This window comes from Necator americanus, chromosome I (assembly GCF_031761385.1).
Source record: "Necator americanus strain Aroian chromosome I, whole genome shotgun sequence".
In the NCBI taxonomy this organism is placed as follows: Eukaryota; Metazoa; Nematoda; class Chromadorea; order Rhabditida; family Ancylostomatidae; genus Necator; species Necator americanus.
The window spans coordinates 2,350,892-2,378,627 of NC_087371.1; the positions used below are offsets into that span (position 1 = coordinate 2,350,892).

Here is a 27,736-nt window from a genome sequence, read left to right on the forward strand (position 1 = left end):
GCCTAAGTCGTGAATATTCTTAATTACCTCATTATAGCCGTGAACTCTATGAAAGGAACATTCCCCTCTCATAAAGTATCACGAGGAAACTTCGAATCTTACATTTCTTTCATATTTTGTATTTTTCCTGTTATTTAAACTAGAAATTTATAAATAATCAGTTAGTACTATACACATAGCCCCTACCTGAATAAATTCAATAATATTCAATATAGATCCTAGATTTATTTTGTAATGAATAACTAAGGAGAAGAAACAACTGCGTAAATCCGTTTATTCGAGACCGGAATCGAATAGGGATATGTTTTTGATAGGCAAACCAAAAGTCTAAATAATAACCACCAACATTCTGCGTTTATGCCATTGTACTACGCAAAAAATCCCTTCAAGCTGTCTCCACCCTACTTTTGAGCCTTAGTGATACAAGTATGGACATATCCTGGGTAGTGTGCTTGAATCAAAACAACCTTAAAGGCATCACTCCATGAATCTGGAGTGGTACGGATTTCTGGTGGAGTATTCGTTTACGGGATTGTAGATTATTGAGAGAAGGGTGATTCCATTCATTTCTTCCTAATTGCCGTAGAAAACGGCCCGGAAGATACAGCTTCGAACGTTCCGGCGCGCTGTTTTTTACGAGAGGTTCGATTGGAGCGCGCCAGCCTTCTACAAGCGCCGCATCTTCCGGGCCGTTTTTTACGGCAATTAGGAAGAAATGGACGAAATCACACCCCTCTCCATAGTCTCCCATCCCGTATACGAATACTCCACCTGAAATCCGTAGCACCTCACATTCGTGGGGTGATGCCTTTAAACCTAGCGCAGATGCGTAGGCGGCTGTGGTAGAGATTGCGATCAAGGAAGCCCATCGCTGGCTCCACTCGGTTTGCAAAGGTGAGAAAAGCACGACCGATGGTCCCATCACGATCGTAACCGCTAGCTCCAACAGCGAAATCCTATTCAAAAAAGTGCAGCTAGTCGATTGATTTGAATTTCTACGTACTTGAGAGAAATTTCATTTAAAATTGCAGCGTTGTGTTGATGTCCCATACTTCACTGGAGGAAAACAATATGAAAATCTTGGAAAACTGCGGAAGTTCTTGAGAACTATAGAAGTATAATGTTTATTGAAATGATACCTTTTTCAGGATACAGGCCTAGCTATTTGCAAACTCACGAACGATGGAAACAAGTAATAGAAAGAACAAGAACACCCGGATTAACAACAATGGAAATTATACCGTAAGAAACTATTGGACAGAATATATGTAGCGGTACATTTGTACCATTTAAAGGCATCACTCCACGAATCTGAGGTGGTACGGATCTCAGGTGGAGTATTCGTATACGGGATCGTAGATTATGGAAAGAAGGGCGATTCCGTCCATTTCTTCCTAATTGCCGTAAAAAACGGTCCGAGAGATGCGGCGCGTGCACAAGGCTGGCGCGCTCCAATCGAACTCTTTGTAGAAAGTAGCGCGCCAGAACGCCCGAAGGTGTATCTTCCGGGCCATTTTTTACGGCAATTAGGAAGAAATGGACGGCGTCACCCCTCTCTCCATAATCTTCGATCCCGTATACGAATACTCCACCTGAAATCTGTATCACCTCAGATTCGTGGGGTGATACCTTTAAAGTTCATAAGGGACAATATAAATCGAATTTAATACGCTATAGATCCTGGTCGATTTCTTACCTGAGCTAATTTGAGGTTCACACTAACTGGGACTAGGTATGGAGGTTCATCCACTATTTCAAAGACTTCCACGGAATCAAGCGCACGCTTTCCATCCCATCCAGCCATCACAACTATGTAACGGTCAAACACCACTTCACAGACATGGTTCTCACGGGGTGTGGACAGGCGAACTGGTAGTATCTGCAAAACAAAAAAAATATGCTTCTCACGTAATAGCTCTCGAAAAAAATAGTTTAAACAAAAAAATACCAGGCCGCAAATCTTATTTTTCTCAAAATTCCAGCCACACTCAATCCCTAGGACGAGAATAATGATGGATGCTAGATGACCGTTTCATTCGAAATCTTCCAAGCAAATGTCGGTGCCGTATATCTCTAACATATTTATACTCGGCGGTGGATCTCTTTTATTTATGGCGGCGACGCGTGCGCCGCAATGCAAGGACCTTCTCTGGTTGACAAGTTCCTTTTATTCCCCTCAAACTTCCAAAGGCAAACCCCTTCCATGCGAGGAAAACCATAGAAAGAATGCATGGCAAAGACGCAATCGCTTAAAACTGTTTTTAACCCATCGTAGAGGGTCCCACAGATACAGTATTGTCAAGGGTAGGAGCATCGCGAACAACAGGCAGGAATGATATCAGCAAGGGTCCCATCTACACTCTAACCGCTACGCTGTGACAGCGCTTCGAGGATAGCCGCTTCCTTATGCAACTGCACAGTGCTTCATGTCGTTTTGACCCTGCTATGAATTCCTCAGAAGTAGAAATATTTCAATTAAAAAAAACGAGGGCATGGGTATAGAAAAAAAAAATCAGGTGAGAACCACCTGACTCGCATTGCAATTGCACAAGCGGTTGCCCCCAAAATAAAACGATGGGACCATCGCTTTACTCTTCGATTGAAGCCAGCTAGGGTCCCAAAACAAACGCAATTAACCACTGCAAGTCAAGTTTTTCGGGCTGTGATGACTGATCAATTTCAAAATGTTGGAAACTTCTCCAATGTAAAAAAAAAACTTTTATTAGGTTTCATTTTGCTATGAAAAAAAATTTATGGCTTCAAAAATTTCGGCGTACACTTTTTTAACGGAAATTTTATAAGGAAATAAATCAAGGCAGTACCTCAGATTTTTTGTCCGCAATCGAATACCGGATGATCGTACCCAATACAGAAATACCGTCATAGCCACCAATAATGTAGACGTAACCGTTATGAATAGCACAGCAGTGTCCTTCCACATCATACGGTAGGATGGATTCCATGTCCACATGATAGGAATCATGTTGTTTATTGAAGCTTAACCTGGAAATAGATCAGAAATAACCTTTTTTCAGGATAAAGAGTATAGAGGGCAGAGAAGCAGAAGAAGAACCTGAAAACTGCTTTCGTCGTATGACTTTCATCCCATCCACCAAATAAAAGGATACTATCATCTCCCACGGACACTGCCACACCATTTTTAATTCGGAAAGGGATATTTTCTAGTGTTGTTGAAACAACCTAAACTTTTCCCAGGTACTTGTTTTTAATTTTAATATCATCGCATAGTGCGGAACTTATTACACATTATTTCATTTGATATTTCATGCCAGTTCCTCGAATAGTCGAATTTTCAAACAAATGTTCAAATGTTGCCTTTTGTTTGACTGTCTTTGGCATCTTGGCATGTTGAAACGTAGTTTTTAATTGATTTTCTGCTCTTGTTGTTGTTTAATAAAGATCAATTCGATTGATTCAATCAATACCAATGTTGGCTACAGCTCAAGAAAATCATTTAAAAATTCAAATGTTGTTTTATTCAAAAATGAGCGAAGAGGTTATTCGAGTATTCGATGTTAGACTTTTCCATTATTTGATTGATTCGATCAAAAATGTTGAGGTAATTTTGAACCTTTGAGTTCGTGGTCAACTCCAAAAGATCAATGATGCCGTTTACGTAACTGCAACTAGCTTTCTCAGCTTTTGACTCAGCTGCAACTGCGATTTCAAGCCGGGACTAGGTCGTGATTCAGGATCAAGTTCCACACGTGAATGTAATGATGTCTTTAGTAAGGATTTTCACTCGATTTCATCACTAACGAGAACACAAGGATGAAATCCACAAAAATTATGTCCGATATACTATCCGCAAGTATTGATACAGATTGTTGCAAAACCATTCATTAGCCGCTACCTGTTCTCACCAAACCAGAAAAACAAACAAATATTCTTCTCTAGTGGATTTTCTGTTGCACATCCATAACTTCACAGTCATCACTCCTAAGGAAACTCGTTTTATTTTATGGACATCCTCATAGAGCATCAAAACGCTCCAGCTGGGTAAACCACGTGTTTTATTTGAGCGACATCCACAAAGGAATTTTTTTCCAAAGACGAAGAAACTAAAACAGGAATGGCACTGCCATTTGATAATCATACCAGCTCACGTTTATTCGCCGATTAAACCAAACTTCAGGTTACCAAACCATGAACGAAGATTTTTGCAATTATTTTACTATTTTTCGTAGATTTTAAGTCAGTAAAACGCATATACAGAAATAGGATATAAATTTTACAAAGATAAATCACAAAGGCTGGGTCAATCCACTAATTATCGATTGAACTAACTCTTCAGATAGCCACATTGACAAATATTAGGACATCCGAATGTTCGGAAATAGCCAGATTTCCAGATGTCCAAACAGTCCATTAAAGGCATCACCCCACGAATCTGAGGTGGTGCAGATTTCAGGTGGAGTATTCGTATACGTGATGGGAGACTGCGGAGAGGGAAGTAATTCCGTCCATTTCTTGCTAATTGCCGTAAAAAACGGCCCGGAAGACACAGCTTCATTCGTTTTGGCGCACCATTTTGTACAAGAGGTTCGATTGGAGCGCGCCAGTCTTGTGCGGCGCCGCATCTTCTGAGCCGTTTTTTACGGCAATTAGCAAGAAATGGACGGAATTACCTCCCTCTTCGTAGTCTCCCATCCCGTATACGAATACTCCACCTGAAATCTGCACCACCTCAGATTCGTGGGGTGATGCCTTTAACTGAGCTTTTTTGAGTGCTCAGGAAATGGAAAATTTTCGCTTTGCCGGGTGCCCTGAATCTATTCAAAAACCCGGGCATCCGGCATCAGTTTCTGTATTTTTACTTCCATTCGCTAACCTCTTTCTCGTTCATTTTAAAGAGTTCCACACTTTTTAAGCAGTCATTACCATTAAATCCACCAACGATGACACCAGATGAATCCTGAAACTAAGTTGAATGGAACGAATTGCGATTCCAGAAAACATTAAAAGAAGGCGATTAAAGTAAGGAAAGAATAAGTGGTCAATCATTCAAAAAGAATAATAAAGCTTACGACGAAAAGTGGCTTAACCAGGCAAGAAAAAACACTAATCACGAGAATTTTCCTATTTTTCTCAGCAAAATCCATACGCTGAACAATATTAAGCTTACATCCAAATTAGAGAACGCTGCGCAGCTCCTCCCTTCTACAGCGTTAGGAAGCGGTGCTGGCTCGCATTTCCACTGATCGTTAATTTTCTGGATACGTTCACTACTATTCAAATGAGAGTCTTTTCCTTTGCATCCTAAAACATCATCACCAACAACATCTAAAGTCAAGTCCGGCAGGGCAAATCCAATGAAAAAAAGAAAGAAAAGGGTGGGAAAAAAAACATATGCAATACAACAAAATAAATAAAATAATGGATAAAATATAAGAATAGTATAAGAATAAAAAAAAAAACTAATAGTATTAAATAGGACCTAAACAGTTCTTGAATGAGATTTTAGACACTAACACCGACCTCCAACTATAAGAGCAGCATTTCGCTCTCGAAGCACAGCAGGACTCCGCCGTGGTTGTTGAAGTTGACCCACAATTCGAGAACTGGCATTCAAACCAGATTCAGTTTGACGAAAGGCTACTTCTTCTATGGAGCGTAGGGCGCCAGCTTCTTGTCTCTCAGTACAACCGCCGATTAGAAGGATAGATGAAGACACAGCGCGTAAAAGCATGCGCTGAAGAAGCCCAGAGTAAAAAAAAAACTCTCCGTCGCCATCTTAGCCCATTTTTGTTTCATCACGCGAGTTCTCCTACTTTTCGCATAAAGCGAAGTCAACACTTTCATCGTAAATAGCTTTTGCTAGGAAACTCGGGGAGGTTGCAACCAGACTTCCTTTCAATTGGGCCAGACCATAGAAAAAAAGTTGTACGATGTACAATCCTGTCGCGGCGCGCTGGCCCGCTGCCATTTCCGCCAAATCGGCGGCCCTTCACAAGCGTGAGGGCCTTTGGCGTTAAAAGGCACTCGTAGCTATTCGACCTGAGGTAAATAGGTGAAAGTGATAACTTCCACCTTCGCTATAGCTGCCACATCGCCTATTCTAGCTTTAAGTGCCTACTTGCTATTCCTAGATACGTATTCTATGTTGTTGTTACTTCTTTCTTACGTAAGTAGTCTTTATTTCTTGACATGTGCTAGCATGGAGTTGTTTTTGGCAAGAACGTCAATGATTCTTGGCTTCCATAACTCACGGCTGGCACAATCCTCTCTGTTAACACATTCTTTATGTTGTTGAAAATTGGGTTTCTTTTACGAGTTGTAGCCATATGACTCGTATCCAAACTTACACCCGGCTGCGGGATGCTCCGCACATTGGACCAATCCTAACGCGCCATGAAATTCAAAATACTAGAGCGAGTAACCACTTCCTCCGTTGTTTCAGAGGAATAAGGTTCGAGAAAGGTAGAAGATGACTGCTTTACGGTGGTTCACGTACTCCTACCATAAAACGAACGAGAAGAATATCACAATAAATCATAATCGAAGAAAGAAAGGAAGTATAATCTCTGGATTTCAAACTGAGTAAGGGATGAAACTAGAATTTGGATTTTTTGATCCTTACCTTGCAGCTGAGAAAGATCACTTCAGGTAACTACGTAGCCTATACCTTTTTTCTTCCTCTGTCCACTTTTCTTCTCGTTGTTTCACTTGTTTATGCATTGATCTCCTTATTTATTATTATCGCTTATTTATTTCAGATTTTCATTCCTTTTCTCGTCCTTTATCCCATCCCTGTTTTACTTGATTTGTCTTTTCATTCGATTTGTTTTTTTTACAGGCGGACTTCTTTCAAAATAATTAAGTTCACTACTGTTTTCACTTGATTCTCACAGTATCAAGTATTGACACAGAAAGTGATAACTCCACCTTCGCTATAACCCCTCGCTACTATTTTAGCTTTAAGTGCCTACTTGGAGAAAGGAAGTTAGGTCCTAGATGATCATGTTCATTTCTTCTGTCATCCGTATGTACTATTTAATTCTTAGCTAGCAGGAGTGGCCAAAGAACCTCAATAGCTGTTGATTCCATGAATCCGCTGACAGTCCTTTGTTAAACATTTTTGTGTACAGAGATTTGAGAATTGTTGCCAAATGATGGTAAAATTTCGACTGATTTTACCCCCTTTAGCGATTGCATTCCACTTTACTCGTCATACATACACAAACCTCTCTGAAAAACATTCTTTAAATTGTTGAAAATTGGGTTCTTTTAAAGAGTTGTAGCCATATGTCTCGGAATCTAAATTCATCTGGCTGCGAGATGCTCCGCACCTTGGACCAATGCTGACTCATTCAAAATAATGCTGCTAATTCAAAAACAAGCGGCTAACCCTCCTCCTTGTTTCAGAGAATAAGACTGAGAAAGTTTGATTTCGACTTCTTTGGTTCACGTACTCCTACCATAAAACGAACGAGAAGAATATCACAATTAATCATAATCGAAGAAAGAAAGGAAGTATGATCTCTGAATTTCAAACTGAGTAAGGGATGGAACTAGAATTTGGATTTTTTGATCTTTACCTTGCAGTTGAGAAAGATCACTTCAGGTAACTACGTTTGAAAACCCTATCTAGTTTTGTCATAGACCACACTGGCTTACTTTCGTACTTTTTTTCATCATTTTGTACCAATGCTGGAGCAATATAATCCAAGATTTTTTGTAGTAAAAGTGTCTTCCCCCAACTAGAAAGAGATACTGAAGAAGTCTTTACTTTCACTTGAGAAACCTCCACTATTTTGTCTATACGAATTGTGTTCTTTTAGCTTCAATGTTCTTGTCTTATATTAACGTGATATAAGTGCCGATTATCATGCAGTATCATCTCTAAGTAGGAGCAAAGTAAGCAACACAATTACATGCTCTGAAGTAAAAGCAGAGTGAAAAAAGGAAAGTAAGGTTAAGAAGAAAAAGTGAAAAAGCACAAACAAAAAAAGAATGGATTCAAGAACACTGAGACACACGAAAATGAAACAAACATGAATGAAGTAAATGTGTGGTACAGGGATAAAACATACTGCATAAATAAAAAACAAAGAAATTGGAACCGAAAGTCTTTCTGAGGAGGCAAAAAGAATAAAACCTAGAAAAAGCACAAAAATACAACCTTAGAAGACGGAGAAACAAGATAGAATAATCATAACAAGCAAAACAATGGATTAACACAAAACAAAATACACAGAAACAATAAAAGTAGGACGGAGAAAAAAGACAAGTAAGAATAGATGATGCAAGAGATGAAAGGAAGTGAAAATAAAAAATTAAATAAGGAAAGCAATGCAAGAGCAAATGGAAAAAAGTGAAGAAAACTGGACAGAGGAAGAGTAAAGAATGTTAGCTATGAAGTCCACTAAAGTAATCCTCTCCAGCTGCAAGATAAGGGTCAAAAACCCCAAGTTCTATTTTCATCCTTTGGATTGAAGTTTATTGTGATATTTTTTTCGTCTGTTTTGTGGTAAGAGTTCGTAAAGTACCGTAAAGCAATCGTCACCTAGGTTTTTCCAAGGTTAATCTACTGATGCAGCAGAGGAATTAGTTACTCACTGTACCGTTTCGAATTTCGCGGCCCGTTAGCATTGGTCCAAGAGGTGGAGTCTCCCGCAGCCGGGTGTAAGTTTAGATACGAGTTAGCCATATGTCCCATACATTTCCACTGATGTTTATCTCTCCCCTTTAGAGATTGCATTTCACCTTACTCTCCTTCTTCGTTGTGGAAATCATTCCATTTCTCCTCTGAATTGCCCAGTATTGCTTTTCGCTAAATAATCGCTTTTAATTATTGAATTGCCGAAGATACAGTTTTAGGGAGAGCAAGGTGGACTGCAATGCTCTAAAGGGGAGGATTTAGAACAGTTCGAAGTGGAAATGATTTCGCAAAACTCATATGATTTTTGCAACAAATTCCTAAAAGAAAGCCAATCAACTCAGCTACATAAAGAATGTGTTAACAGAGCGGATCTGCTTTGTCTTATACTTTATTTTGGGTATCCATAAGAATGATTAACATCTTGCCAAAAGACGACTCCTTGCTCGCTGGTGGTTATCGCTATTGAAAGTCTGTTTATTTCGGAGTCGTGGAATTCAAAGCCGTATCTTTGGCAAATCAATAATTAAAAGAGATTATTTGAAAATCAATTCAACGCAGTTCAAAGGAGAAATAGAATGATCGGGAATGATCTCAGCAACGAAGGAGAGTAAGGTGGAATGCAATCTCTAAAGAAATAAACATCAGCTCGCCGATCTGTATGGAAATCATTTGGCAACAATTCCTAAAACGAAAGCCAATCAACTCGCTACCTAAAGCCTGTGCTAACCGTTTAGAGTAGATTGTGACAGCCGTGAGAAGCCAGATCCTTTACGTTCTTGCTGGTCTGCCCCAATTGATCCCATGTAACGGTCCTCCAGTCACACATACATATAGTAGGGTGAAAACGACATGAACCACGTACGCAATTGCGTACGCGGCTTCTTTCGAGATATATAGCAATCTATCGGAATGGAGCATATATATGAAAATCTAGGTTTGAAAGATTAGGCAATGAAACAGGTGCAGCGAAGGTGCTGGCACCACCTATCGCTGCAGTTTGCGACGGTCCCACCTCGGTTCCAATAGCTAAGCCTCTTAACACTAAGCGCCACTTTTGAAGGGCTGCCGATTCGGCAGAAAGGCAGCGGCAACTATACTCGTGATTCATGTCGTTTTGACCCGGCTTTAGGAATTAACACTCTTGCAGTCGTGAACGACAGCGCAAGCCTCCAGGCTCAAAGATGCTGAGATAGTGGGATCTAAACGAGATGGCCCTGATCGTACGCAATTGCGTACGCTTCTCCATTCGAGGCTCTTCGGAAGTCCACAACACTGGCAAAGAGTCCTGAAACACTTGCTGGCACCACCCTTCGCTGCATTTGCGACGGTCCCAAGTCGCTCCCAACAGCTGCCTCCACCGTCGTCGTTTTGACCCTTCCATACAAATGGATGTATCACGTGAATATGCAGTGATTAGTAGTACCTGTACTTGCGTAAGTATCGTATTTGACACAATAATAACGGAGTTTCTTTGAGGCTCAAGTGACTCTTCGACAATCTCGAGAAATAACATGTATAGTTCTGATCGAGGTGGGACCATTCACATCTGAAGTCTGCAACTCTAGCAAACTCCAGCTCGCACACACTGCTTCGAGGCAAATGCTCCGAGCTTCAGCTAGTTTTGATCCGTTTATACAAATGGATGTATCATGTGAATATGCAACGATTAGTAGTACCTGTACTTGCGTAAGTATCTTATTTGACACAATAATAACGGAGTTTCTGTGAGGTTCAAGTGACTCTTCGACAAGCTCGAGAAGTAGACGTATGTTTCCAGATAAAGGAGCAATTTGGCATCTAGCTAAAGAAATCCACGGAATATCTTTGCTTCCGCCAAGTAATTCCAAAATACTTCAAATATAATTCTTTATTTGAAAGATTGCAGATTGAGTTAGTATGTTATTTGAGCTAGAAAGGTTACAAAAGAGCAATATCCAATATAAGAATATCATAAGAGATCATCAACAACTTGGTGTTCCATGTAATCGTCCACATCTAACACCGCATTTTCGCAAATACAGTCTAAAATAAGACTTGGATCATTGATTTCCGTCTGCGCCTAAAAGTATAAACTGATTGGCAGGGCCGAAAAACAAACCTAGAATATATTTTTCAATAACAACAGGGGGAGGTGCTCCCATTTCTTCTGAGCATAATATTTCTAAAGAATGTTGTGCTGGAGCAACGATTAAGGAGCACTCTTGTGGGTCAGTGGTAAGCTAAAAAAAGAGGGTTGTACTTATAGTCAAGCACTAATGCAAATTTTACCAACACCTACCTCTCCTCCACTTTCCTCAATCAACCATTTGAGGACATCAGAAGGAGGGGCACAATCCTCACACACCATAATTGGCCCATAGTCATCAAATAAGTTACAGTTTCGTGCTCTCTTCTGCAAAACTGTTCTGTATTTCGGTAACTTTTTTCCTTTCGAATATTTCTCATTCGTAAAAACATCAAAATAGTTCAAAACAAAGGAAACTGACTTTAGTGAGTGATGAGTAAGTGATGAAACTCAAACCAATAATTACGGAAGTAAATGTAAGACTTACCACAACGAAACGAACAATAGTATAAAAGTACTTGTAAGGTCACATAGTAATTACTACTAAGGACTAAGAGGCATATAATACGAAACGTGTTGAGAACAGGAGCTAGTGAAAAATTAAGATCAAAAGGATATCATCGGAACCTAAAAATGAAACCAAACCTGAATCAGTTCCTTCCATCGTTTGTGTTCAAATTTATCTAATGGCAGCAGTCTGTTGTAATCAACACACATCTCAACCTGTAAAACCACAAATTCATTTTCTTGAAGCAGAAGGAAGCCGGTAGTCTTACCCAGTCAGGCGTCACCACTGGGATACCCATAACCACAGCTCGCAATGTGTTGAGCGTCCGTTCTCCATTTGCACTTACAAGGCAATACGTTCTTGCACTAATTTTCGAATGAACTTTCAAGCCCAAGTCACGAACATGAGGATAAAGTTCTCGTTCTATTCTTAACGGGCGACATCATTCAGGAAAAATAACAGTTTAAGGCAATAAACTTGTAGAACACCAACTCCTTCACAAATCCTGTAAAAACGACTCCATCTCTAGTTTTATTTGTGATTCGTGTAGTTTGTCTTCTACCCACAAACTCAGCTGAACTGGATGCAGATTGCAGTTCATTGATTAGAGAAGAGGCTGTTTCTACAAGAGGTCCATAGATACCACCTTCAAGAAGCAGGTAAAAGATTTTTTCAAAGAGAACTAAGTAGTTACATAAACTTACGCTGGGAAGGAGTTTTAAGCCCAAGTAGTCCCCCTAGCTCAGAGCTGTTTTCAACAGCGACGAGACATTTCCGCGGTGACTTCAAGAATTGGGTCCCCTGCTGTTCGCTGACGATTTTCTTCGTTCTCTGGAAGAATTCTGCAGAAAACTACGAAGAAATCTTTGGGATAAAATCAACGAAAAAAATTTCGGAAAACCCTGGATAACTCCGGAAATTGGAAAGTAAACTGACCGAAACCGCGTCCCTCTTCGAAGTTAGAGGAAGATCACAAGCTTGGGTGCTTCTAGGTTCTAAAAACAAGTTCGTATAAGACTGGGAAGCAACCAAAGCAATCAGCTATCAAAGTAAACAGAATACTAATAAATCGGATTTTGAAAAGGATTTCAAATAGGAAAAACAATGTGAAGGGTGTAGATCGCCTAAGAACAGGATATTTGGTGTTTTTCGGTATTCGAATCAATTTTAGATAAATCTGCATCAAGAAAACGCAATTAGGGACCAAGATTCTAAGAAAGTTGAAACAGTGAATAGACCTTCATTTTCCTTGAGTAAATCCGAATTATCCATCCGTGACTTGCTCGGCCTACCGCATATAGCAGCTTGTTCCTCTGAAACCACTAAGTATCAAACATGACTTGAGTTTTTAAAAAGTGTTTTGTGACTCAAGAGCTTCGGATACGGCCAACCTCTGGATTCTTGAACCAACTTCACAGCGATACTGGACGGTTCTCGATACTCCAACGGAAACGCACCGTGGGTACGTCGGCGAGTGATTTTGACTGTAGCAACACCCTAAAAGATACTTCTAAACAAACGACAACATTCAAAGACAAAAGAACGTTACTTTGTGAGCAGTTCTTGAAGGACAGATTGGCGGAAATTCTGGTCGCAGGTGTTTTCCTGGAAATGGAGTGACATTTTCAACTGTTGTTACTGTGGTGTAGTTATTTTAGTGATTTTAATGACTTTTTTGAATGAATGAAATGAATAAATAAAAAATGGAATTTCGCAAAGTGGAACGATATTTATCCCAAATATGATGCCGTTTTAAAAACTAGAATGAGAAAACTAACCTTTCAAAACGCTGGGGCAGCGATTTCCAAGCACACATGTTGTCGCGGCTAAAATTAATGAAGTACCGTGCACATAAGTGAAAGGATACTGGAAATAAGTAGTGAGTGCAGAAAAACAAGTTTAAAAAAAGAGCAAACAGATGCGAAAGCGCGCAGAGGCACAAAAACAAATCTATATGGAATTTAAAGAACTGAATAGTCGGATTAACACCTTCAGAAAGAAAATAATGTGAGGAAATAGAAAGTTCTTGAAAGACTACACACCAAAAAAATATAATGCATTATCAAATGGAAAGAAAGGGTGGGGTGAAATACGTAAATCCAAACACAAAAACCTCCTATCTTATCCAGTCGTTTCGAAAGCAAATCCAACTTCAAGAGTAGTTCCGATGCATTCATCGTTCTGCTAAACGTCACTTCCACATCCGGAAAACATTTTGTTCAGTTTGAAACATAAAACTGCACGATTGGTAAAAAAAAAAAACACTAGTTTACTCACCTCAGATATATTTCCATGTGTAACATGACCATTCTCGTTCGTAATATTTTGCAGCACTATACTTCTGCAACCGGATATGTTCTGCTGATCCTGATTAAAGGAATTGTTGCAACAAAAAGATGGCACTCAAAGTCTTTAAAGCGAGTAAAGAAATCCAAAAAAGCACCTACCAAACTGCGACGAAGAGCGTTCACCAAATAACGGCACTCATACAGTGAAAAATTCTCCTCCGGTACTCGTGTTTGAGTCTTGAAACATCTTAAAACCGAGTTTCAAATAAGTAAAAGGGTCCACAAAAGAACTAGGACGAGTTTACGTGTGAAAAACTCACTCGTGCACCCAATGAGGATCGACCAAAAATGGTCTCGTTGAAGAGGCGAAGACGCTTTGAAGAATTTCGGTGCTTCCGCCGTACGAGAAAACCACGTGGGTGGTTGTTTCAGTAAAGCGCCGTGAAACCACCGCTCCCATACGGCGCAAACAGGATCGGACATCCGACGATGACTCCTTACAACATCCCATCTCAACACAAACACAACAACCTTAAAAAAAGGATTTTGTTTCTGGATACGTAGTAACTTTAGCCGTTCTCAGAATACAAACCGCTTAAAATATAACAGAACGAATCCTGCGAAGCTGAAGCTATATCGCATGATTCAGCTACAGAGAACAGTGAATGTTTCATTCTGTTTTCCAAGGCTATGAAGGCTTCCTCCGAAGATTCGTCAAACGAATCCCCGAGTCGCAGTGAAACATGTGAGTGACCAGTCCGGCGATCACCACTACTTGTTCGTGCTGTGACGAGACTACCGTGGTATTCATCTTCTATAACGAGTTAGAAATCGTTTCGATAAAAAAAAAATGCAAGAAAGCGCCATTTCAGGTAACATAGCTGTCCCAGAGATTTACTTCACTTTAAATTGTGTTAAATTTTTCCGCTCTTCAATAATTATTATGGAACCAGAAGAACTATTATACTAAAGAGAATAAAAAGAAGCATAATAGCATGCCAGACTTAATACAACTGAATAATTCTCTTCGTACAGTACAAGAATTTGATAAAACTAACCTGAAGCAGCTTCTAGTCTTATAGGATCCGAATCTGGAACAACTGATGGGTTTCCCGATGGAGTGCTGTCAGAAATTGAAAGCCCTTTTAGAGACTGTTCTAGAGGAACGTGAACCTGAAGAAGAGTGAAATGAATAACTCAAGTAAAGTTTTTTTCTTCGTGAATATGATGGATTTGGGAGTATGGATCAAAAAATGTGATCATCAATGATCAAAAAATCCCTCAAATCTCTGAGTTGTTTACGGATACTTCATAGTTCACCTAGACTGAACTAATTAGTTTATTTTTGAAAAATGACTACAGTTTTTCAAGAAGGAAGAAATTCCTGAACTTTTCGCAGAGATACTCAAATGGAACAGTTTCAGACCGACGTAGATTGCAAGGTAAACGACGGAAATTCTTCTCCTCCCTCAATAAGGTCGAAATTAGAGGCAATAAATAATACGGCACGATAGCCAGTTCTCAGTATAGGAACCGTCCCCAAGTACATCTTCCAACTGGAACCGAAGGAAAAAGAAATGTTCATTCCCTTAAAGCGATGCCCACTTAAAACAGTGATAAGAACTTGAGATATGAAAATGTACTCGAACTCAAGAAAATATATATAGATTACACGTTTCCAAACGCAGAAAACCTCTAAAAATGACCTACAGGAAGTGTGTGCTGGAAATCTTCGACTCTTCGATCACGAATACCAGCAATATCCTCTTCATCAACAATACTTATCGGCGATATATTCAAGTCCGGAAAATTGTATGCGGTGGTCATATTTCTGGAAATGACGAAATTTATACATGCGTCTCACTTTTTTTCTAAATAACTCAACTTAATTTATACTACATTATGGCAAAAATTGTTGTAAAGAGGAAAACAAGATATCCAGTCACAGAAAGATCGTCATTGTGCTCAGAAACGGCTATATATGCGTGAAAGTTTCGCAATAAACTGCTCGGATTTGAATGTAGGATGCGGACAACTCATACAAATGACTGGTTCACGGGCGATGAAGACAACCATTGACCGATAAAGTAGTCTATTATTATTGACTACTATGTACGAGTACTTCAAATCAAATCAAGGTTATTTACTTGTGGGATCTAATCCTGAAAACAGTTACAGTAAGGAAATAAGGGACAAACCCTTACTTGCAAGAAAATTTCTTGGACCAGACAGAGGGCAGGCAATTATGGATGTGTTAGGACCACGCCTCTTTGTTCCAGATGTGAACATCTACCATTTAAAGCGCGGTAAGTTGAAGTTTTATCAAAATCACATGGTTGGTTGTTGTTTATTTCCTTGGTTTTTCAAGTAAACAACACTCTCTCAGACATTTATGCCTCGTCCTTTGCGTGATAATAATAGTAATGACGATGAAAGCGATGAGGAACCTTCTGTTCGTGAAGACGGTCTCACAAGAGCGCAGGTTTGATCATTTGATGATTTTTTACTCTTTCTTTTTCATATTCGACTCAGTTCTTACATATTACCAGATCTTATCGCTTAGATTCCGACAAATATTAAGAAATATTTGAGCAAATTTAAAATATTTCAAGCTGGAAGAAGCAACTCGGCTTAATTCTCAAGTAGGAGCAGTTGATCCCACGGAACAATTCGCTAAGAGAGCTAGCATTAGAGAAGCTTATCAGGATATATGTAGTCAGTTTGAAGGTATAAGTGTGTTAAAATATCCACAAAATTTCCTCCAAATGAGCTGAAACGATATCTTTGATTCTAGGTGAGCAGAGGACGAATGCGAATGAAAATACGGACCTTATTGAGAATCTCGGGAAATCATTCGATAATGTGGATCGTTCGTATCGAAGTGTAAGTGAGGGTTATTTGAGATTTGCATGTTGTTGTTGATTGTTTATGTTTATTAGGTGGGTGCTGGAGGAAAAGAGCTTGCCGCTGATGCTGATACGTTACTGTCGATGGCGAAGGTGCTTATGACTCAGATGCAGTCCTTCCAAAGTTCAAATGCTGAGAGGACGGTTACTGCAGCAAAATTTGCAGACGCATTAGTAAGTTCATTTAGTTGTTTCACTTCTTTTTTAGTCTTTGCAATTAATTAAATATCACTTAGACATTATTTCTAACCTCTGAGCCAACAACATCCGCTCCTATCATTGATGGGGAGGATAACGAATTACTGAAAGAAGACGATGAGGAATTTGATCGAGAACATTCACCAACCACTTCCATCAGCACACAGGATAGTCAAAGCAGAAGATCAGTTGCTCCAAAGGTGCGGATATGCTCTAAATGCAATGTCTATACATTTTGTGGGTTGCTCCTTTGAACCATACTCATCCTTGGAGGCTGTATTTATGTCATTCTTCTTCCCTCAGACAATGAACTCTCAGAAGGGTGCATTTTTATGACGATTTGCGTTCATTATCCAACGAGACACTGTATATTTGATTCGCAGAACCATCAAGCGTTCCTAGATTGCTGGTTGACCCTTCCTTGCTTTGAAATGTTTGTATAACTGCGCATCAAAGCTACCCTCAAAATTATTCTTGACAGAGTGATCAAGCAAATATATTCCTTATTTGACAACGGTTTCTTCGCTTTTGTACTGGAATGGCCATACGGTGGAGGCCTCTTCTTTTCTTTGATGAATACAACACCTCAAAATTCACTAATATTTGAGTTTTCCTTGCGGAATTCTAAGGGATTGATGTTGTTGGACAGCCTATACAATTTACGGTTGAGAATACCGACTCTTACTCATAAATTTTATAACTTGAGCTCATCATAAAGTGGTGATATTGGCATAGCTTTCTCCAGAAAATATTATCCTTTACGCTTATAGTTGCTGTTGAAGTAGTAGTTGCTCGTTTTGGAAAATTTCTCTTTATTGTTCATCTTATATCTCCTAATATACTGATAAAACTTGAAAGATGTTCCGAAAAACATTCATCGTGTGAAGAGTTCTGTTTTCAAGATCAGCTTAAATCAATGGGCATGGCTTGGGCGTCAGGACCTTGGTACACTGACCTACGACGTCTCTTTTGATTACCAATCAATGTGAGTTTCTGTTCTTCGATAGTTTTTATTTTCTTTATTCACGGGTTTCTAATCTTCGTTATTCAATTTGTTTAACCCAAATGCGCTAAATATTATTTCCGAGAGATTTTTTGTTCCAATTCTTCTGTCGTTGAATTGAATATTGAGCTTTCAACTTCTAGCCTTTTAAATAAAGATGAAGTTGCGATTATTCGAGGAGATCCTTTTGAATAATACGACTTTTTTTCTGCCTTCTTTAAAAATTAAATTCTGTCCTTCCTTCTAGTACGTGTGTTACCTTCAGTCTGTATTCCATCGTGTTACAAGAATGCTATCCGTCACAAATGAGTGATAACGTTGCTGTTCATCTCCACCTATCTTTGAAATTCAGACGGTCCATTGTTGTTGAAGACAGTGCGGAATCATGTTCTATGAAACCAAAGAAGGAGCGAGCTAAAAGAGGAAAAGATGAGAAGGAAGCTGCGGTTGTACTTACTAATAAGCAAAATCAAGGTGACGATGATGAGATTTCTGTCGCTAAAGAGGTCGGCTATTTATGAAAATTTTACTAACTTGGAAAATTCATAGTTCTTCCTCTTAATAACCTTAATAAGCTTTTTTTTAGCTTGACAAGGTGCGAAAATCGTTGAAGCGAGCTTGGAAGGACACCCCGAATGTTGACTTTTACTCCTTTGTTATTGATCCCACTGATTTTGCTAAATCTGTAAGGCTTATTCGTCTCCTTATTTGTTTTCCCATCTTTTTTTTCATACATGCAATAGTCGAAGCCGGTGCACCGGCCCCCTTAATTTTGGAAGGTTGTCGAAGGGACAACCTTCACTTCTGGATGGTTGGCGAAAAAATCCTCACCACTTGAGCTGCACCCCATGAGCTAGACTCCTTTCACATGAAGAGGATCCCGCTCCTCCCGATCGCGCCCATTTTTTTCTACTTCCCTCTTTTTTGACATCGCGTTTTGCAGGTAGAGAATATGTTCTACGTATCTTTTCTGGTGAAAGACGGACGTGTACGTCTTTCCGTTGGGGAAGATGGACTTCCAGTACTAGGTATTTCCTACCGATTTTTTTTTTGCAATTGTAATAATCTGAAATATCCTTTAGTACATGTGTCAAGTGAGGAGCGTGAAAGATTACATGTTGATGATCGATCGGCTGCAGAGACTCACCAGGCTATATTTTCTTTCAACTATGAAATGTGGGAGGTTTGTGACGGTCTAGAATTGCATCTTGATTTTTTTTTTACTAAACATTTCATATTTTTTACTCTATTTTACAAAAACTAGATACTTATTGTTTTAGGCTATGGTCCAAGTAATGGATCTGAATAAGAGTACAAGTACGCAGAATCAATAGAACAATCGACGAGTTCATGTGATAACCTAGACATTAACGAAGGTAATTGGATCTCCTAACGAATTGTTTCCACAGCCGAAGATGTTCTTGCTTCTGTATTGTACGTATAAGACTACTACGTATAGTCGTGTCAAAATGACCTAAAGCTTGGTGCCTTTGCGTAAACGGCGAGGTTGAATCAGCTGCAAATTCCCAGCTTTGCAGTCCGTGCGGTGCCAGCGATGGTCCCACCTCCACCTCCACGCTTGAAACACCGACACTTCCGCAACTGAACCAGGCTTAAGGTCATTCTAACCCACTGTAGTGAAAGTACTTCACAAGGTTTTTGTTGTACTCTATCATTACTTATGTCAACTCAGTGGTAAAGTTCAGCGATTCTCTCCTTTGGATACGTCCATTGTTTCCCTTTTAAATGTCTGTACAGCCGGTTTCCTTTTTTTCAAACTTTCTTTTTTTTTCGGTTTTTCTGTGTTTTATTTGAGAGATACGGTGCATCTATGAGGACCTCATTGCTGATTTATTAAATTGTGATACAGTTTACGCCATGTTAATAAAAGAAGATGTTTTCAAACGTTGATCAGTGGGAAACTGTCGACCCTTTCCCACACTAAAGGTTTCTCCCGCCGAGTAGGAAAGGCCCTACAATCGTGCAGCGAGACACGCGCTTGCGCAAAACTCAGCAATTTTTCCTGATCTAACAAACAACTAGCGAGAAACATTGTATGATCCTGATGTTTGTAACAAGATTGATTGATTCTGCACAGCCCACGTTTCGAAACCAAAACGGGAGCGATACGTTCAAAAGAGATTTCCAGGGGGAAAAAACACGCACACAGATTGAACAATATTTCAAGTGCTTTTTAGAAGATGACCAGGCACTTAGCATATCGTAATCAAAAGGCGACTTCTTTCCCGCTGCACTAAATCGTTTCAAAAACATTCCTAGCGGAAATCCACTACTTCATTCGGAAAACGTATGACGATCGTAAGAACTTCTGCTGCTAAAACAAGTTAGCAGGAAGAAATTTCTTCAACTACTAGTAAAATGGGAGAAAAGATCATTCCTTCTGATAAATCGACTAATTCCAATGAATGTTCCTATGAATGAAACTATTTTAAAGCACTATGCGTTGCAATCTTTGTACCTTCATTTTTGTATTGATTTCTAATAAGCTCTACACAATGTTGTTGAATAACTTTTTTGACTAACTTTCGGCAAAATCGCCCTCTTCAGAACCTGAAATGGTCAGTTCAATTCACAATCAAAACGACCAAATCTTCCCTGAACTAAGCACTAAGAACTAAGAAAACTCTCAGCTTACTTTTTCAACCACGGACGTAGTGACTGATCACCTTGGATCGGAGTCCTTTACCAGGGACGGCTGACTGATCGATCAGGAGAGCGGTTGATTCGAATGTCTCGTTCGTATCAGAAGAACCGTCCGAGATATCACGCACGTTCCCGCCTTATCGAGTGGACTCCGCCGTTGCAGTTCATTTTGAGTGTTTTTGTCCTGGATTCAAAACGCCTCCAGCGATTTCCGTGCCAACGTTTTAGCTTCGTACGCCAAGATCTAGTTTGATTTGGTATCCAACTGTCGTGCTCACACACTTCGTTCGATATCGTCTTGTTTCAGACGTTCGGATTTCATAACCATTAGAAGCAGCAATTTCTGAGGGGATAAAAACACTGACCAGGCATCGGCTAATTGTCGCAATCCACAGTATAGACTAGATATGCGGTCGTAAACCTAAAACGATCATGAATTGAAGTGAACGTGGTGGAGCATCCCAAGCGGACTGATGAACACCAGACGCTTTACTTTATCCTTTATCAATGTGGTATAGGTTTCTTCTTTTATGTGTTTCATTTCTAACTTAACTCTCTCTGATCAATCTCGTCAACAAATGATAAGAAGGTTAAAATGTTTTGCTTGTTGACAATCCGCTTGAAGGTTTATGAACGTGTACGCGACGCTACGCTACAGCCGCCCATTCTTAGAGTGTTTTTTTTTCTAGTTTTCATGCTATGATAGCTTACAAACATTTTGATTCACCATCAAACTGGACTACAGTTGGGTCAAAACGACACGAAACACGGACCGTTGCCGGTAAGTGACCGCGTTCGGAAGCGGTGCGGTCGAGACAGCGGTTGGAATGGAGGTGGGACCATGGCGAACTGCAGAGGTGAGTGGCGGCAGTGAGGGTCCTTACGCGATCCCAACCGCTACGCTCCACCGCTCCGCTTCGAGCGCAGCCGCTTGCGCAAATGTCCGTGCTTCATTTCGTATTGACCCGACTATAGATGTCTATGTTTATCGAGTACACATTCAACAGAACTCACATGATTTTCTGCAATTAACTTCCATATAAGCTTTATAGTACGTGCATTGGCCCTCTAGCTTCCTCTGCGACCTATCAGTGACCTATTAAATGATTTGCGGTAGGCAGCCGATGTACAGGTAAGTTTCAACTAAAGTCAACCAAAAAACTAAGCCAAAGAACAATCCGGCTGGCGATTGCAAGCTAATCGGACTGCAAATGGAGCTAGCAAGGGTCCCTCCTCGATCCCAACTGCTAGCTTCATCGCGCCGCTTCGAGAGGGCCCGTCTGTTTCGTACCATCAGTCGTGTATAGTAAGATGAAAACGACATGAAGCACGGTGCAGTTGCGTAGGCGGCTGCGCTCGAAGCGATGCGGTTCAGCGTAGCGGTGAGTATCGAGAGGGAACTTTTCCTACGGCCATTCCTCGCTTCAGCTTGCGATGGTTCCACCTTCATTTCAACCGTTTTTTCCACCGTACCGCTGCACTACAACCGCCCATTCTCGGAGTGTTTTTCTAAATTTAATGCTATGATAGCTTGCAAATATTTTGATTCACCATCAAACTGGACTAGATATTTAGGTTTATCGAGTACAGATTCCAGTGTTAGTGAATACAGTGTTCATCGAGTTCAACAGAATCCACATGTTTTTTTGCAATTCACTTCCATATAAGCTTTATAGTATGTGCATTGTCCCTCTAGTTTCTTCTGCGAGCAAACATTTGAAGGTGTCGCGTCAGCGCATTCCTGAGATGTGATAAATTTAGAGATACAGGAAATTATGTCATATTGTAACTAAACAAATACTCACCTCTGCCAAAACTGCACTCTGGATAGACAAATTTAGAAGAAGAAGAAGAGTGAGTACGTAAATATACATTACGGGGCTAATTGACCTAATCTTGATGAAGACCGATGATAAAACTCAGTGTATCGTCCTATTTATACCGTCGCCCAATTAATATTCTCTAAATCTGTATGAAAGTGGTGGTTCTCGTCTGGTTTTTTGAACTGTCTCCAGTTTTGCAGACGTTGTAAAGTGGTCAGTTCTGATTTATCTTTCTTTTTTTTTCCTTACGACATTCTATGGAAGAATGGTATAAAAAGTAATCCATCACCAATCATTTGCCGAATACGGCTGTTTTTGCTCGTTGAGCACCTAACCAAACACGACCATAGGTCCAGTTCAGAGTATCCAGGATGTGATAACACGCTTGGAAATTACGAAATCCTGTACGAAGTCGACAATTCACCGACCTTCTCAAGTCTCTGATCTTTTAACAATTGAGAACATCACTTAGGGATGATTCTTAGAAAATATGTGCAAATAATGATGTTCGTTTACTTGTACGAAGTAGCACGGCATAGCACGCTTGCTACTGCGTTAAGAAATTATTCTGTACGTTTTTCAGGACATATTTTTTCATTATGGATATTAAATATTACCTAGTGAAATATTAATATTATTTATTTATTTATTACTATTATTATTATCACTATTATATTATGATATAGAGCTCATTGGAAAAGCACGATACACGTTCCGAAACCTCAAACGAAAAGGGGGCCACATAAACCAAAACTTTATCCTTTAACTTTATCCTTTATTATTATTATCACTATTATATTATGATATAGAGCTCTGGAAAAGGCGATTTCCGAAAACGTCGATCAATAAGTCAATTAACAACCTTTCGTTCAAGTTATCATAAATAATACCTCATTTTGTTATGGTTGGGGCGTTTCATCCCCACCTGTAAGTAATGACAGAAGAACACCTTGTCCCTTCATTCTTTTCACTATACTCAAGGTAGCCGGCTAACTTTTATCCTTAATATATTGTACAAATACAATTATATAAATACAGTTAGGGGGTTGAAAGTACAAGTGGACACTCACGCGCAACCTCGCTCACATGGCTGTTCCCTTTGGGCCCCTTGTCTGATGCAGTCCTACCGCTCCGGACGGTTCTAGAGCTTTTGTGCAGCTACTCCTGCACCAATCGCTCTGACGCCTCTCAACTGCTTAGGCTTGGGCTCTCCTGCTGAGACCCAAAGGAGCTCTGACTTCTGTCGACAACTCCTCACTCACTAGTGGGTCGGCTACAACCGTCCCCACTTCTGGGAGAGACGCTAGGGGACACGATCGTCTCGATCGCACTGTACTAGTGCCCTGGGCTTTGCCATCTAATCGAACGGCTCTCCGCTACGAGGTGTCGCACTGAATTAAAGGCATCACCCCACGAATCTGAGGTGATGCAGATTTCAGGTGGAGTATTCGTATACAGGATGGGAGACTACGGAGAAGGGGGTGATTCCGTCCATTTCTTCCTAATTGTCGTAAAAAACGGCCCGGAAGACACGGCTTCATTCGTTTTGGCGCACCATTTTGTACAAGATGTTCGTTTGGAGCGCGCCAGCCTTGTGCGGCGCCGCATCTTCCGGGCCGTTTTTTACGGCAATTAGCAAGAAATGGACGGGATCACCCCCCTCTCCGTAGTCTCCCATCCCGTATACGAATACTCCACCTGAAATCTGCATCACCTCAGATTCGTGGGGTGATGCCTTTTAACGAACCGACTGACTGCTTGACTGTGAGCGAGCTTTTTATATAGAGAAATTTCTCGCCTGATATCACGTGGCTGCCGTTCACGTGACTGGCGCGCACATGACTGCCCAGTACAATTCGAGTTCAAACTTAGAGAATCGAAAGAGCAAAAGTTCGGAACGCCTACCTACAGTGACAGCATACAACAAATACATAACATTCTATATACACCAGTACACGGTACCGACAATTTCATTATATTTTTACAAGGTCCTTTGAAGAAAAAGTCGATGCTCTTTGTGTACCATGCGAAATTAAAAACCATTGGGCGACTCTGGCAAAAAAAAAGAAAAGCAAATAGAAGAAAAAGAAATAATGAATAGACATTCTATTCATTCTATTCTTGAACATTGAAAAACCGCGGTGAATGACGGTACGGCAAAGTCATGCACCGTCGCTCGTTCCTACCTTTTTAAACTTTTTACGAAATGGAAATTTCAAAACGATTTATATATCATTATATTCCTTTCTTTGGGATCTATGCAAAAACCGTCGTATTGATGAGAAGGGAGCAGAATGGCGCCAACTATTCTCCATAGGGCAATAATTGCAACCTAACATAGCCCATACTCACACTTGAAGAAGTACTCAAGGACACGAACTTCCATATTTCATCAAAACATCAACTGTTTGCTCGAAGGTAACCTCATAAAATAGTTGATTTATTGTTTTTTCTTCTCTCATTTGTGCGACTCTTTTTTGTGTAAAATTGCGACTCGTCCTTATTTTGAACCAGTGTGAAAGGACAGTTTTGTATTACAGGCACCCGCTCGAGCAAATCGGCGAGCAGGTGGAGTCAAGGTGATCAAGGAGATCATTTTATTATGCCGAGATTTATCGATACTCAAACAGTTCGATCGCTATATATTTTCTGGTAGTTTCTGCATTCATTTCATGTCGTTATATTTTATTTTTGTTAATAGTGCTCAATTTTATCATATCCTTCACCTTTTCCTCGACTTTTGTCGTGAGTCAAGCACTGCTCAGACATCTACAATCCACGAGAACAGATCAGAAATGCTATGATTACCTTCGAGAGAGCAGCGTAGACTTCTATAATATCCTTCACTCTGAAGACTCAATCCAGTTTGAAAAACAGTCTGAATTTAATTAATTAGTTAGTTGAAGTTTGTAAAGCATACTAATTTTAACTAATTTAATTTTGAGATTAAATTGTTTTAGTTAATTAAATTTATTTAAAAAAAAACGTAGGCGGACGAATAAACTTCAGTTTTCGTGATGGTTTCAATTTAATTCATTTCATTAATTACATGGTGTAATGTGATTATATATCAGATGAGAAATGTTACTGGAAAAAGCGGTTCTCTTGTTGACGGGCATTAGTGAAGACTAGGACATGTGGTCCTGTGGTGTAGTGGTTATCACGTCTGCTTTACACGCAGAAGGCCGCCGGTTCGATCCCGGCCAGGACCTCTGTTTTTGCAGATGCATGCATGCAATGTCCATACGAAACTGAGGTTCGAATTGAGGCAGTAAAACTTTACGGGGCCTCGCGTAAGCAGTAGTTACGTAGTTTATTTCTGTAACACATAGACACAAATAAAGCTACATCTTGAATTTCATTTTCATTTCCTTCTTTTAACCAATATCACACTATCATCAGGGTTCCAATGCAGTATCTTTTTCTAGAATTTTGCTAAGATTCACCCCGTAATACAATTTTTCAGACAAAAACGTCATTTAAAAAAAAAAGAGAAAATTTTATGTTGCAAGCGATGAGCTCAGTGCTCAACAACATTCACATGCTTCACACCACTCTTAATCTACGATTGCTAAGAAAAAAGATTGAGCATTTACGAAAGAAATTGGACTTTATTTCTGGTTTTTTCATCATTTAAGTTTTTTTTTTCTATTTTTGTTATGTTTACTGCGTTTGGTTTTGTTATATACATAGATCTACATTGTATCTGTATCGTTCTTATGTTATTGTATTGTTCTTACGTTCGTGTATTTGGTTTCATGCTAATGTTCTTTTTTTGTTTGTAAATGAAGGAGGACAAGCGAGGAAACAAGAGAAAAAGAACATTAACATAAATACAAATTTGAACCAAATTTTAAAAGCAGAACATGAACGAGAACAATGCGATAGGTTAAGAACAATACAGGATCAAAATAGATATCTATAGTAAAAGGAAATACAGTCGAACATAATAAAAACACGAAAAAAGAAACAGAAAAGAGGAAGAAATCAGAAAGAAACTTAGAAATGAAAAGAAAACAAACAAAAAATTGCGGCTAAGATCGATTCAGGTGACGTCGCTGTGGAAAATTTGGCAAATTGCCCTAACTAAAGCACTGAAAATAAGAGACATTTAGTCCCAAATATTTCAACGTACCTTTTATTATGGCGAAAGGCGGAAACACTGCTTTTTCTTACAAAATGGGCGAAAATATAGGGGAAGGGGGGGGGGGGGGGGTTGCGTGGGGGTGTGGCACTCAGTGACCCACTTATTTCTGGATGCTCTATCTTACTTTCTTCTCTTAGTAACTTCAACTTACATGTCACAGATCCTCTAAGACTAATCCTTAAGCCTCAGGGCCTCGACTGGTTTAATTATTTACTTCGAGGAATAAGTGCGCCACTGAGTGACCTTCCCAACCACATTTTACCTACAAAATGTTGTAGTTGGATTGAAACGATCTGGAGTTCGGTGCAATCGCGTAAGTGGCTGCGTTCGTTCATTCCTGCGGTTCACGTGAATCGCTATCGATGGTCCTACCTCGATCCCAATCGCTAGCTCCATCGCACCGCATCGAGCGCAGCCGCTTACGCAACTGTACCGCCATTCAAATCGCCTTGACGCATATCGGTCAATTTATGTGAAAGTAGTAGTTGTAGTCCAGCAAAATATCCACTCAGTCCGCTCAGTCACAAGATTTCGCTTCCTATCCTCGGATCCTTGGTTTCTATATTCCAACTTCTTCCGGTTTTCTAGTATAGTAGACTCACAGATTGGTGCCTTTTCGCCCTTTTCTTTGCAATTCTCGTGCTTGCGTTTGTGTTTGCAAGACTTGTCTTCTTCTATTTTGTTGTTGTTGTTGTTGTTGTTGTTGTTGTTTTTATCGTTCGTCGTTCATCTAGAAATATCTCTGTCGATTTAATGCCTGTTTTAACAGAGTTTTTTGAGGTTTAATCATCTAAATTTGAGCTAAACCGATTCTGAATTGAAATAGGCTGGAAAATGTATGATTTTACAATTTCTGTGTTTGCCCTGCACATATCCATGACGCGAGCAACAAGTTCTAATGCAAAACTCAACTTTACTGCCGTTCTAGGATAAGACACTGCGAATTTTCACGGAGAATTTCTGGTTCTCACGTTACATCCACATCATTTTACTTTCAAAACTTACCATAAGTTTTTTTTTCGAAAACGTCAACGGTCCATGCGCCCATTAAACTCACCTTCACTCACTTCTCTGGCAAACGGTATTTTCGTAGAATGAAATATGTGTGAATTGAAAATATTCACGCGAGGATATGTTCCATTTATTAAAACAAATGAGACCAATCCATTTGGTTAGTTGATGAATAACAACCTTTCCTAGAAGAAATTAAGCCAGAACCAGCAAAAAAAAGAAGAACAAAGAAACAAAGGCGACATAAAACCGTATTCAAACACACGTTATTATGCTCGACAAAATGGAAGATCGAAGCTCGTGTTAAAAACAGTTGGTAAACTCAACAAGTTTAAAGAGTTGTTTAATAATTACTATAAAGGATAAATGAGTTTTTTTAAAGGTATCCTCTTGGAGATTACCAGACTAGGTAGGAAGCGCCAACAAGATTGTGAGTACATAACATCCAGAACTCACGCTGATTATGCTATTTGATCTCAAATTTAAACAATGAAGTAATC

The 27,736-nt window shown here is 39.7% G+C and overlaps 5 protein-coding genes across 7 annotated transcripts; 2 read left to right on the top strand and 3 right to left on the bottom strand.

The window, feature by feature from the left end:
• Window positions 1-788: 788 nt before the first annotated feature.
• On the bottom strand, window positions 789-5,710 carry RB195_004254 (uncharacterized protein; the record flags this gene model as incomplete). 2 transcript variants are annotated; one of them, XM_064181347.1, is made up of 7 exons in its annotated part: window positions 789-956; window positions 1,697-1,879; window positions 2,823-3,003; window positions 3,074-3,201; window positions 4,853-4,936; window positions 5,147-5,280; window positions 5,500-5,710. In XM_064181347.1, the coding sequence occupies 7 exons, from the start codon at window positions 5,708-5,710 to the stop codon at window positions 789-791; spliced, it is 1,089 nt and encodes a 362-aa protein (XP_064033282.1). The 2 variants fall into 2 exon arrangements, with proteins under 2 accessions (XP_064033282.1, XP_064033283.1); XM_064181346.1 differs by lacking the exon at window positions 789-956 and having other exon boundaries at window positions 1,664-1,879.
• A 4,861-nt stretch (window positions 5,711-10,571) lies between these two features.
• RB195_004255 (uncharacterized protein) lies at window positions 10,572-15,311 on the bottom strand (the record flags this gene model as incomplete). Of its 2 annotated transcripts, none has more annotated exons than XM_064181360.1 (19): window positions 10,572-10,645; window positions 10,722-10,842; window positions 10,902-11,015; window positions 11,334-11,411; window positions 11,465-11,624; window positions 11,689-11,818; window positions 11,901-12,027; window positions 12,133-12,191; window positions 12,435-12,509; window positions 12,588-12,693; window positions 12,746-12,801; window positions 12,975-13,022; window positions 13,310-13,346; window positions 13,474-13,563; window positions 13,644-13,731; window positions 13,805-14,015; window positions 14,077-14,298; window positions 14,543-14,657; window positions 15,195-15,311. In XM_064181360.1, 19 exons carry the CDS (start codon window positions 15,309-15,311, stop codon window positions 10,572-10,574), a joined length of 2,028 nt encoding a protein of 675 aa, XP_064033284.1. The 2 variants fall into 2 exon arrangements, with proteins under 2 accessions (XP_064033284.1, XP_064033285.1); XM_064181359.1 differs by having other exon boundaries at window positions 11,689-11,842.
• Window positions 15,312-15,729: 418 nt separating this feature from the next.
• RB195_004256 (uncharacterized protein) lies at window positions 15,730-18,925 on the top strand (the record flags this gene model as incomplete). The annotated part of the gene is made up of 12 exons (XM_064181378.1): window positions 15,730-15,819; window positions 15,871-15,966; window positions 16,097-16,211; window positions 16,279-16,367; window positions 16,424-16,564; window positions 16,627-16,788; window positions 17,491-17,573; window positions 17,944-18,097; window positions 18,178-18,276; window positions 18,535-18,619; window positions 18,674-18,774; window positions 18,872-18,925. The coding sequence occupies 12 exons, from the start codon at window positions 15,730-15,732 to the stop codon at window positions 18,923-18,925; spliced, it is 1,269 nt and encodes a 422-aa protein (XP_064033286.1).
• A 1,230-nt stretch (window positions 18,926-20,155) lies between these two features.
• Window positions 20,156-22,129, bottom strand: RB195_004257 (uncharacterized protein; the record flags this gene model as incomplete). The annotated part of the gene is made up of 5 exons (XM_064181393.1): window positions 20,156-20,162; window positions 20,248-20,292; window positions 20,534-20,676; window positions 21,913-21,996; window positions 22,061-22,129. The coding sequence occupies 5 exons, from the start codon at window positions 22,127-22,129 to the stop codon at window positions 20,156-20,158; spliced, it is 348 nt and encodes a 115-aa protein (XP_064033287.1).
• A 1,787-nt stretch (window positions 22,130-23,916) lies between these two features.
• RB195_004258 (uncharacterized protein) lies at window positions 23,917-24,661 on the top strand (the record flags this gene model as incomplete). The annotated part of the gene is made up of 3 exons (XM_064181410.1): window positions 23,917-24,036; window positions 24,420-24,496; window positions 24,619-24,661. 3 exons carry the CDS (start codon window positions 23,917-23,919, stop codon window positions 24,659-24,661), a joined length of 240 nt encoding a protein of 79 aa, XP_064033288.1.
• Window positions 24,662-27,736: the final 3,075 nt, after the last annotated feature.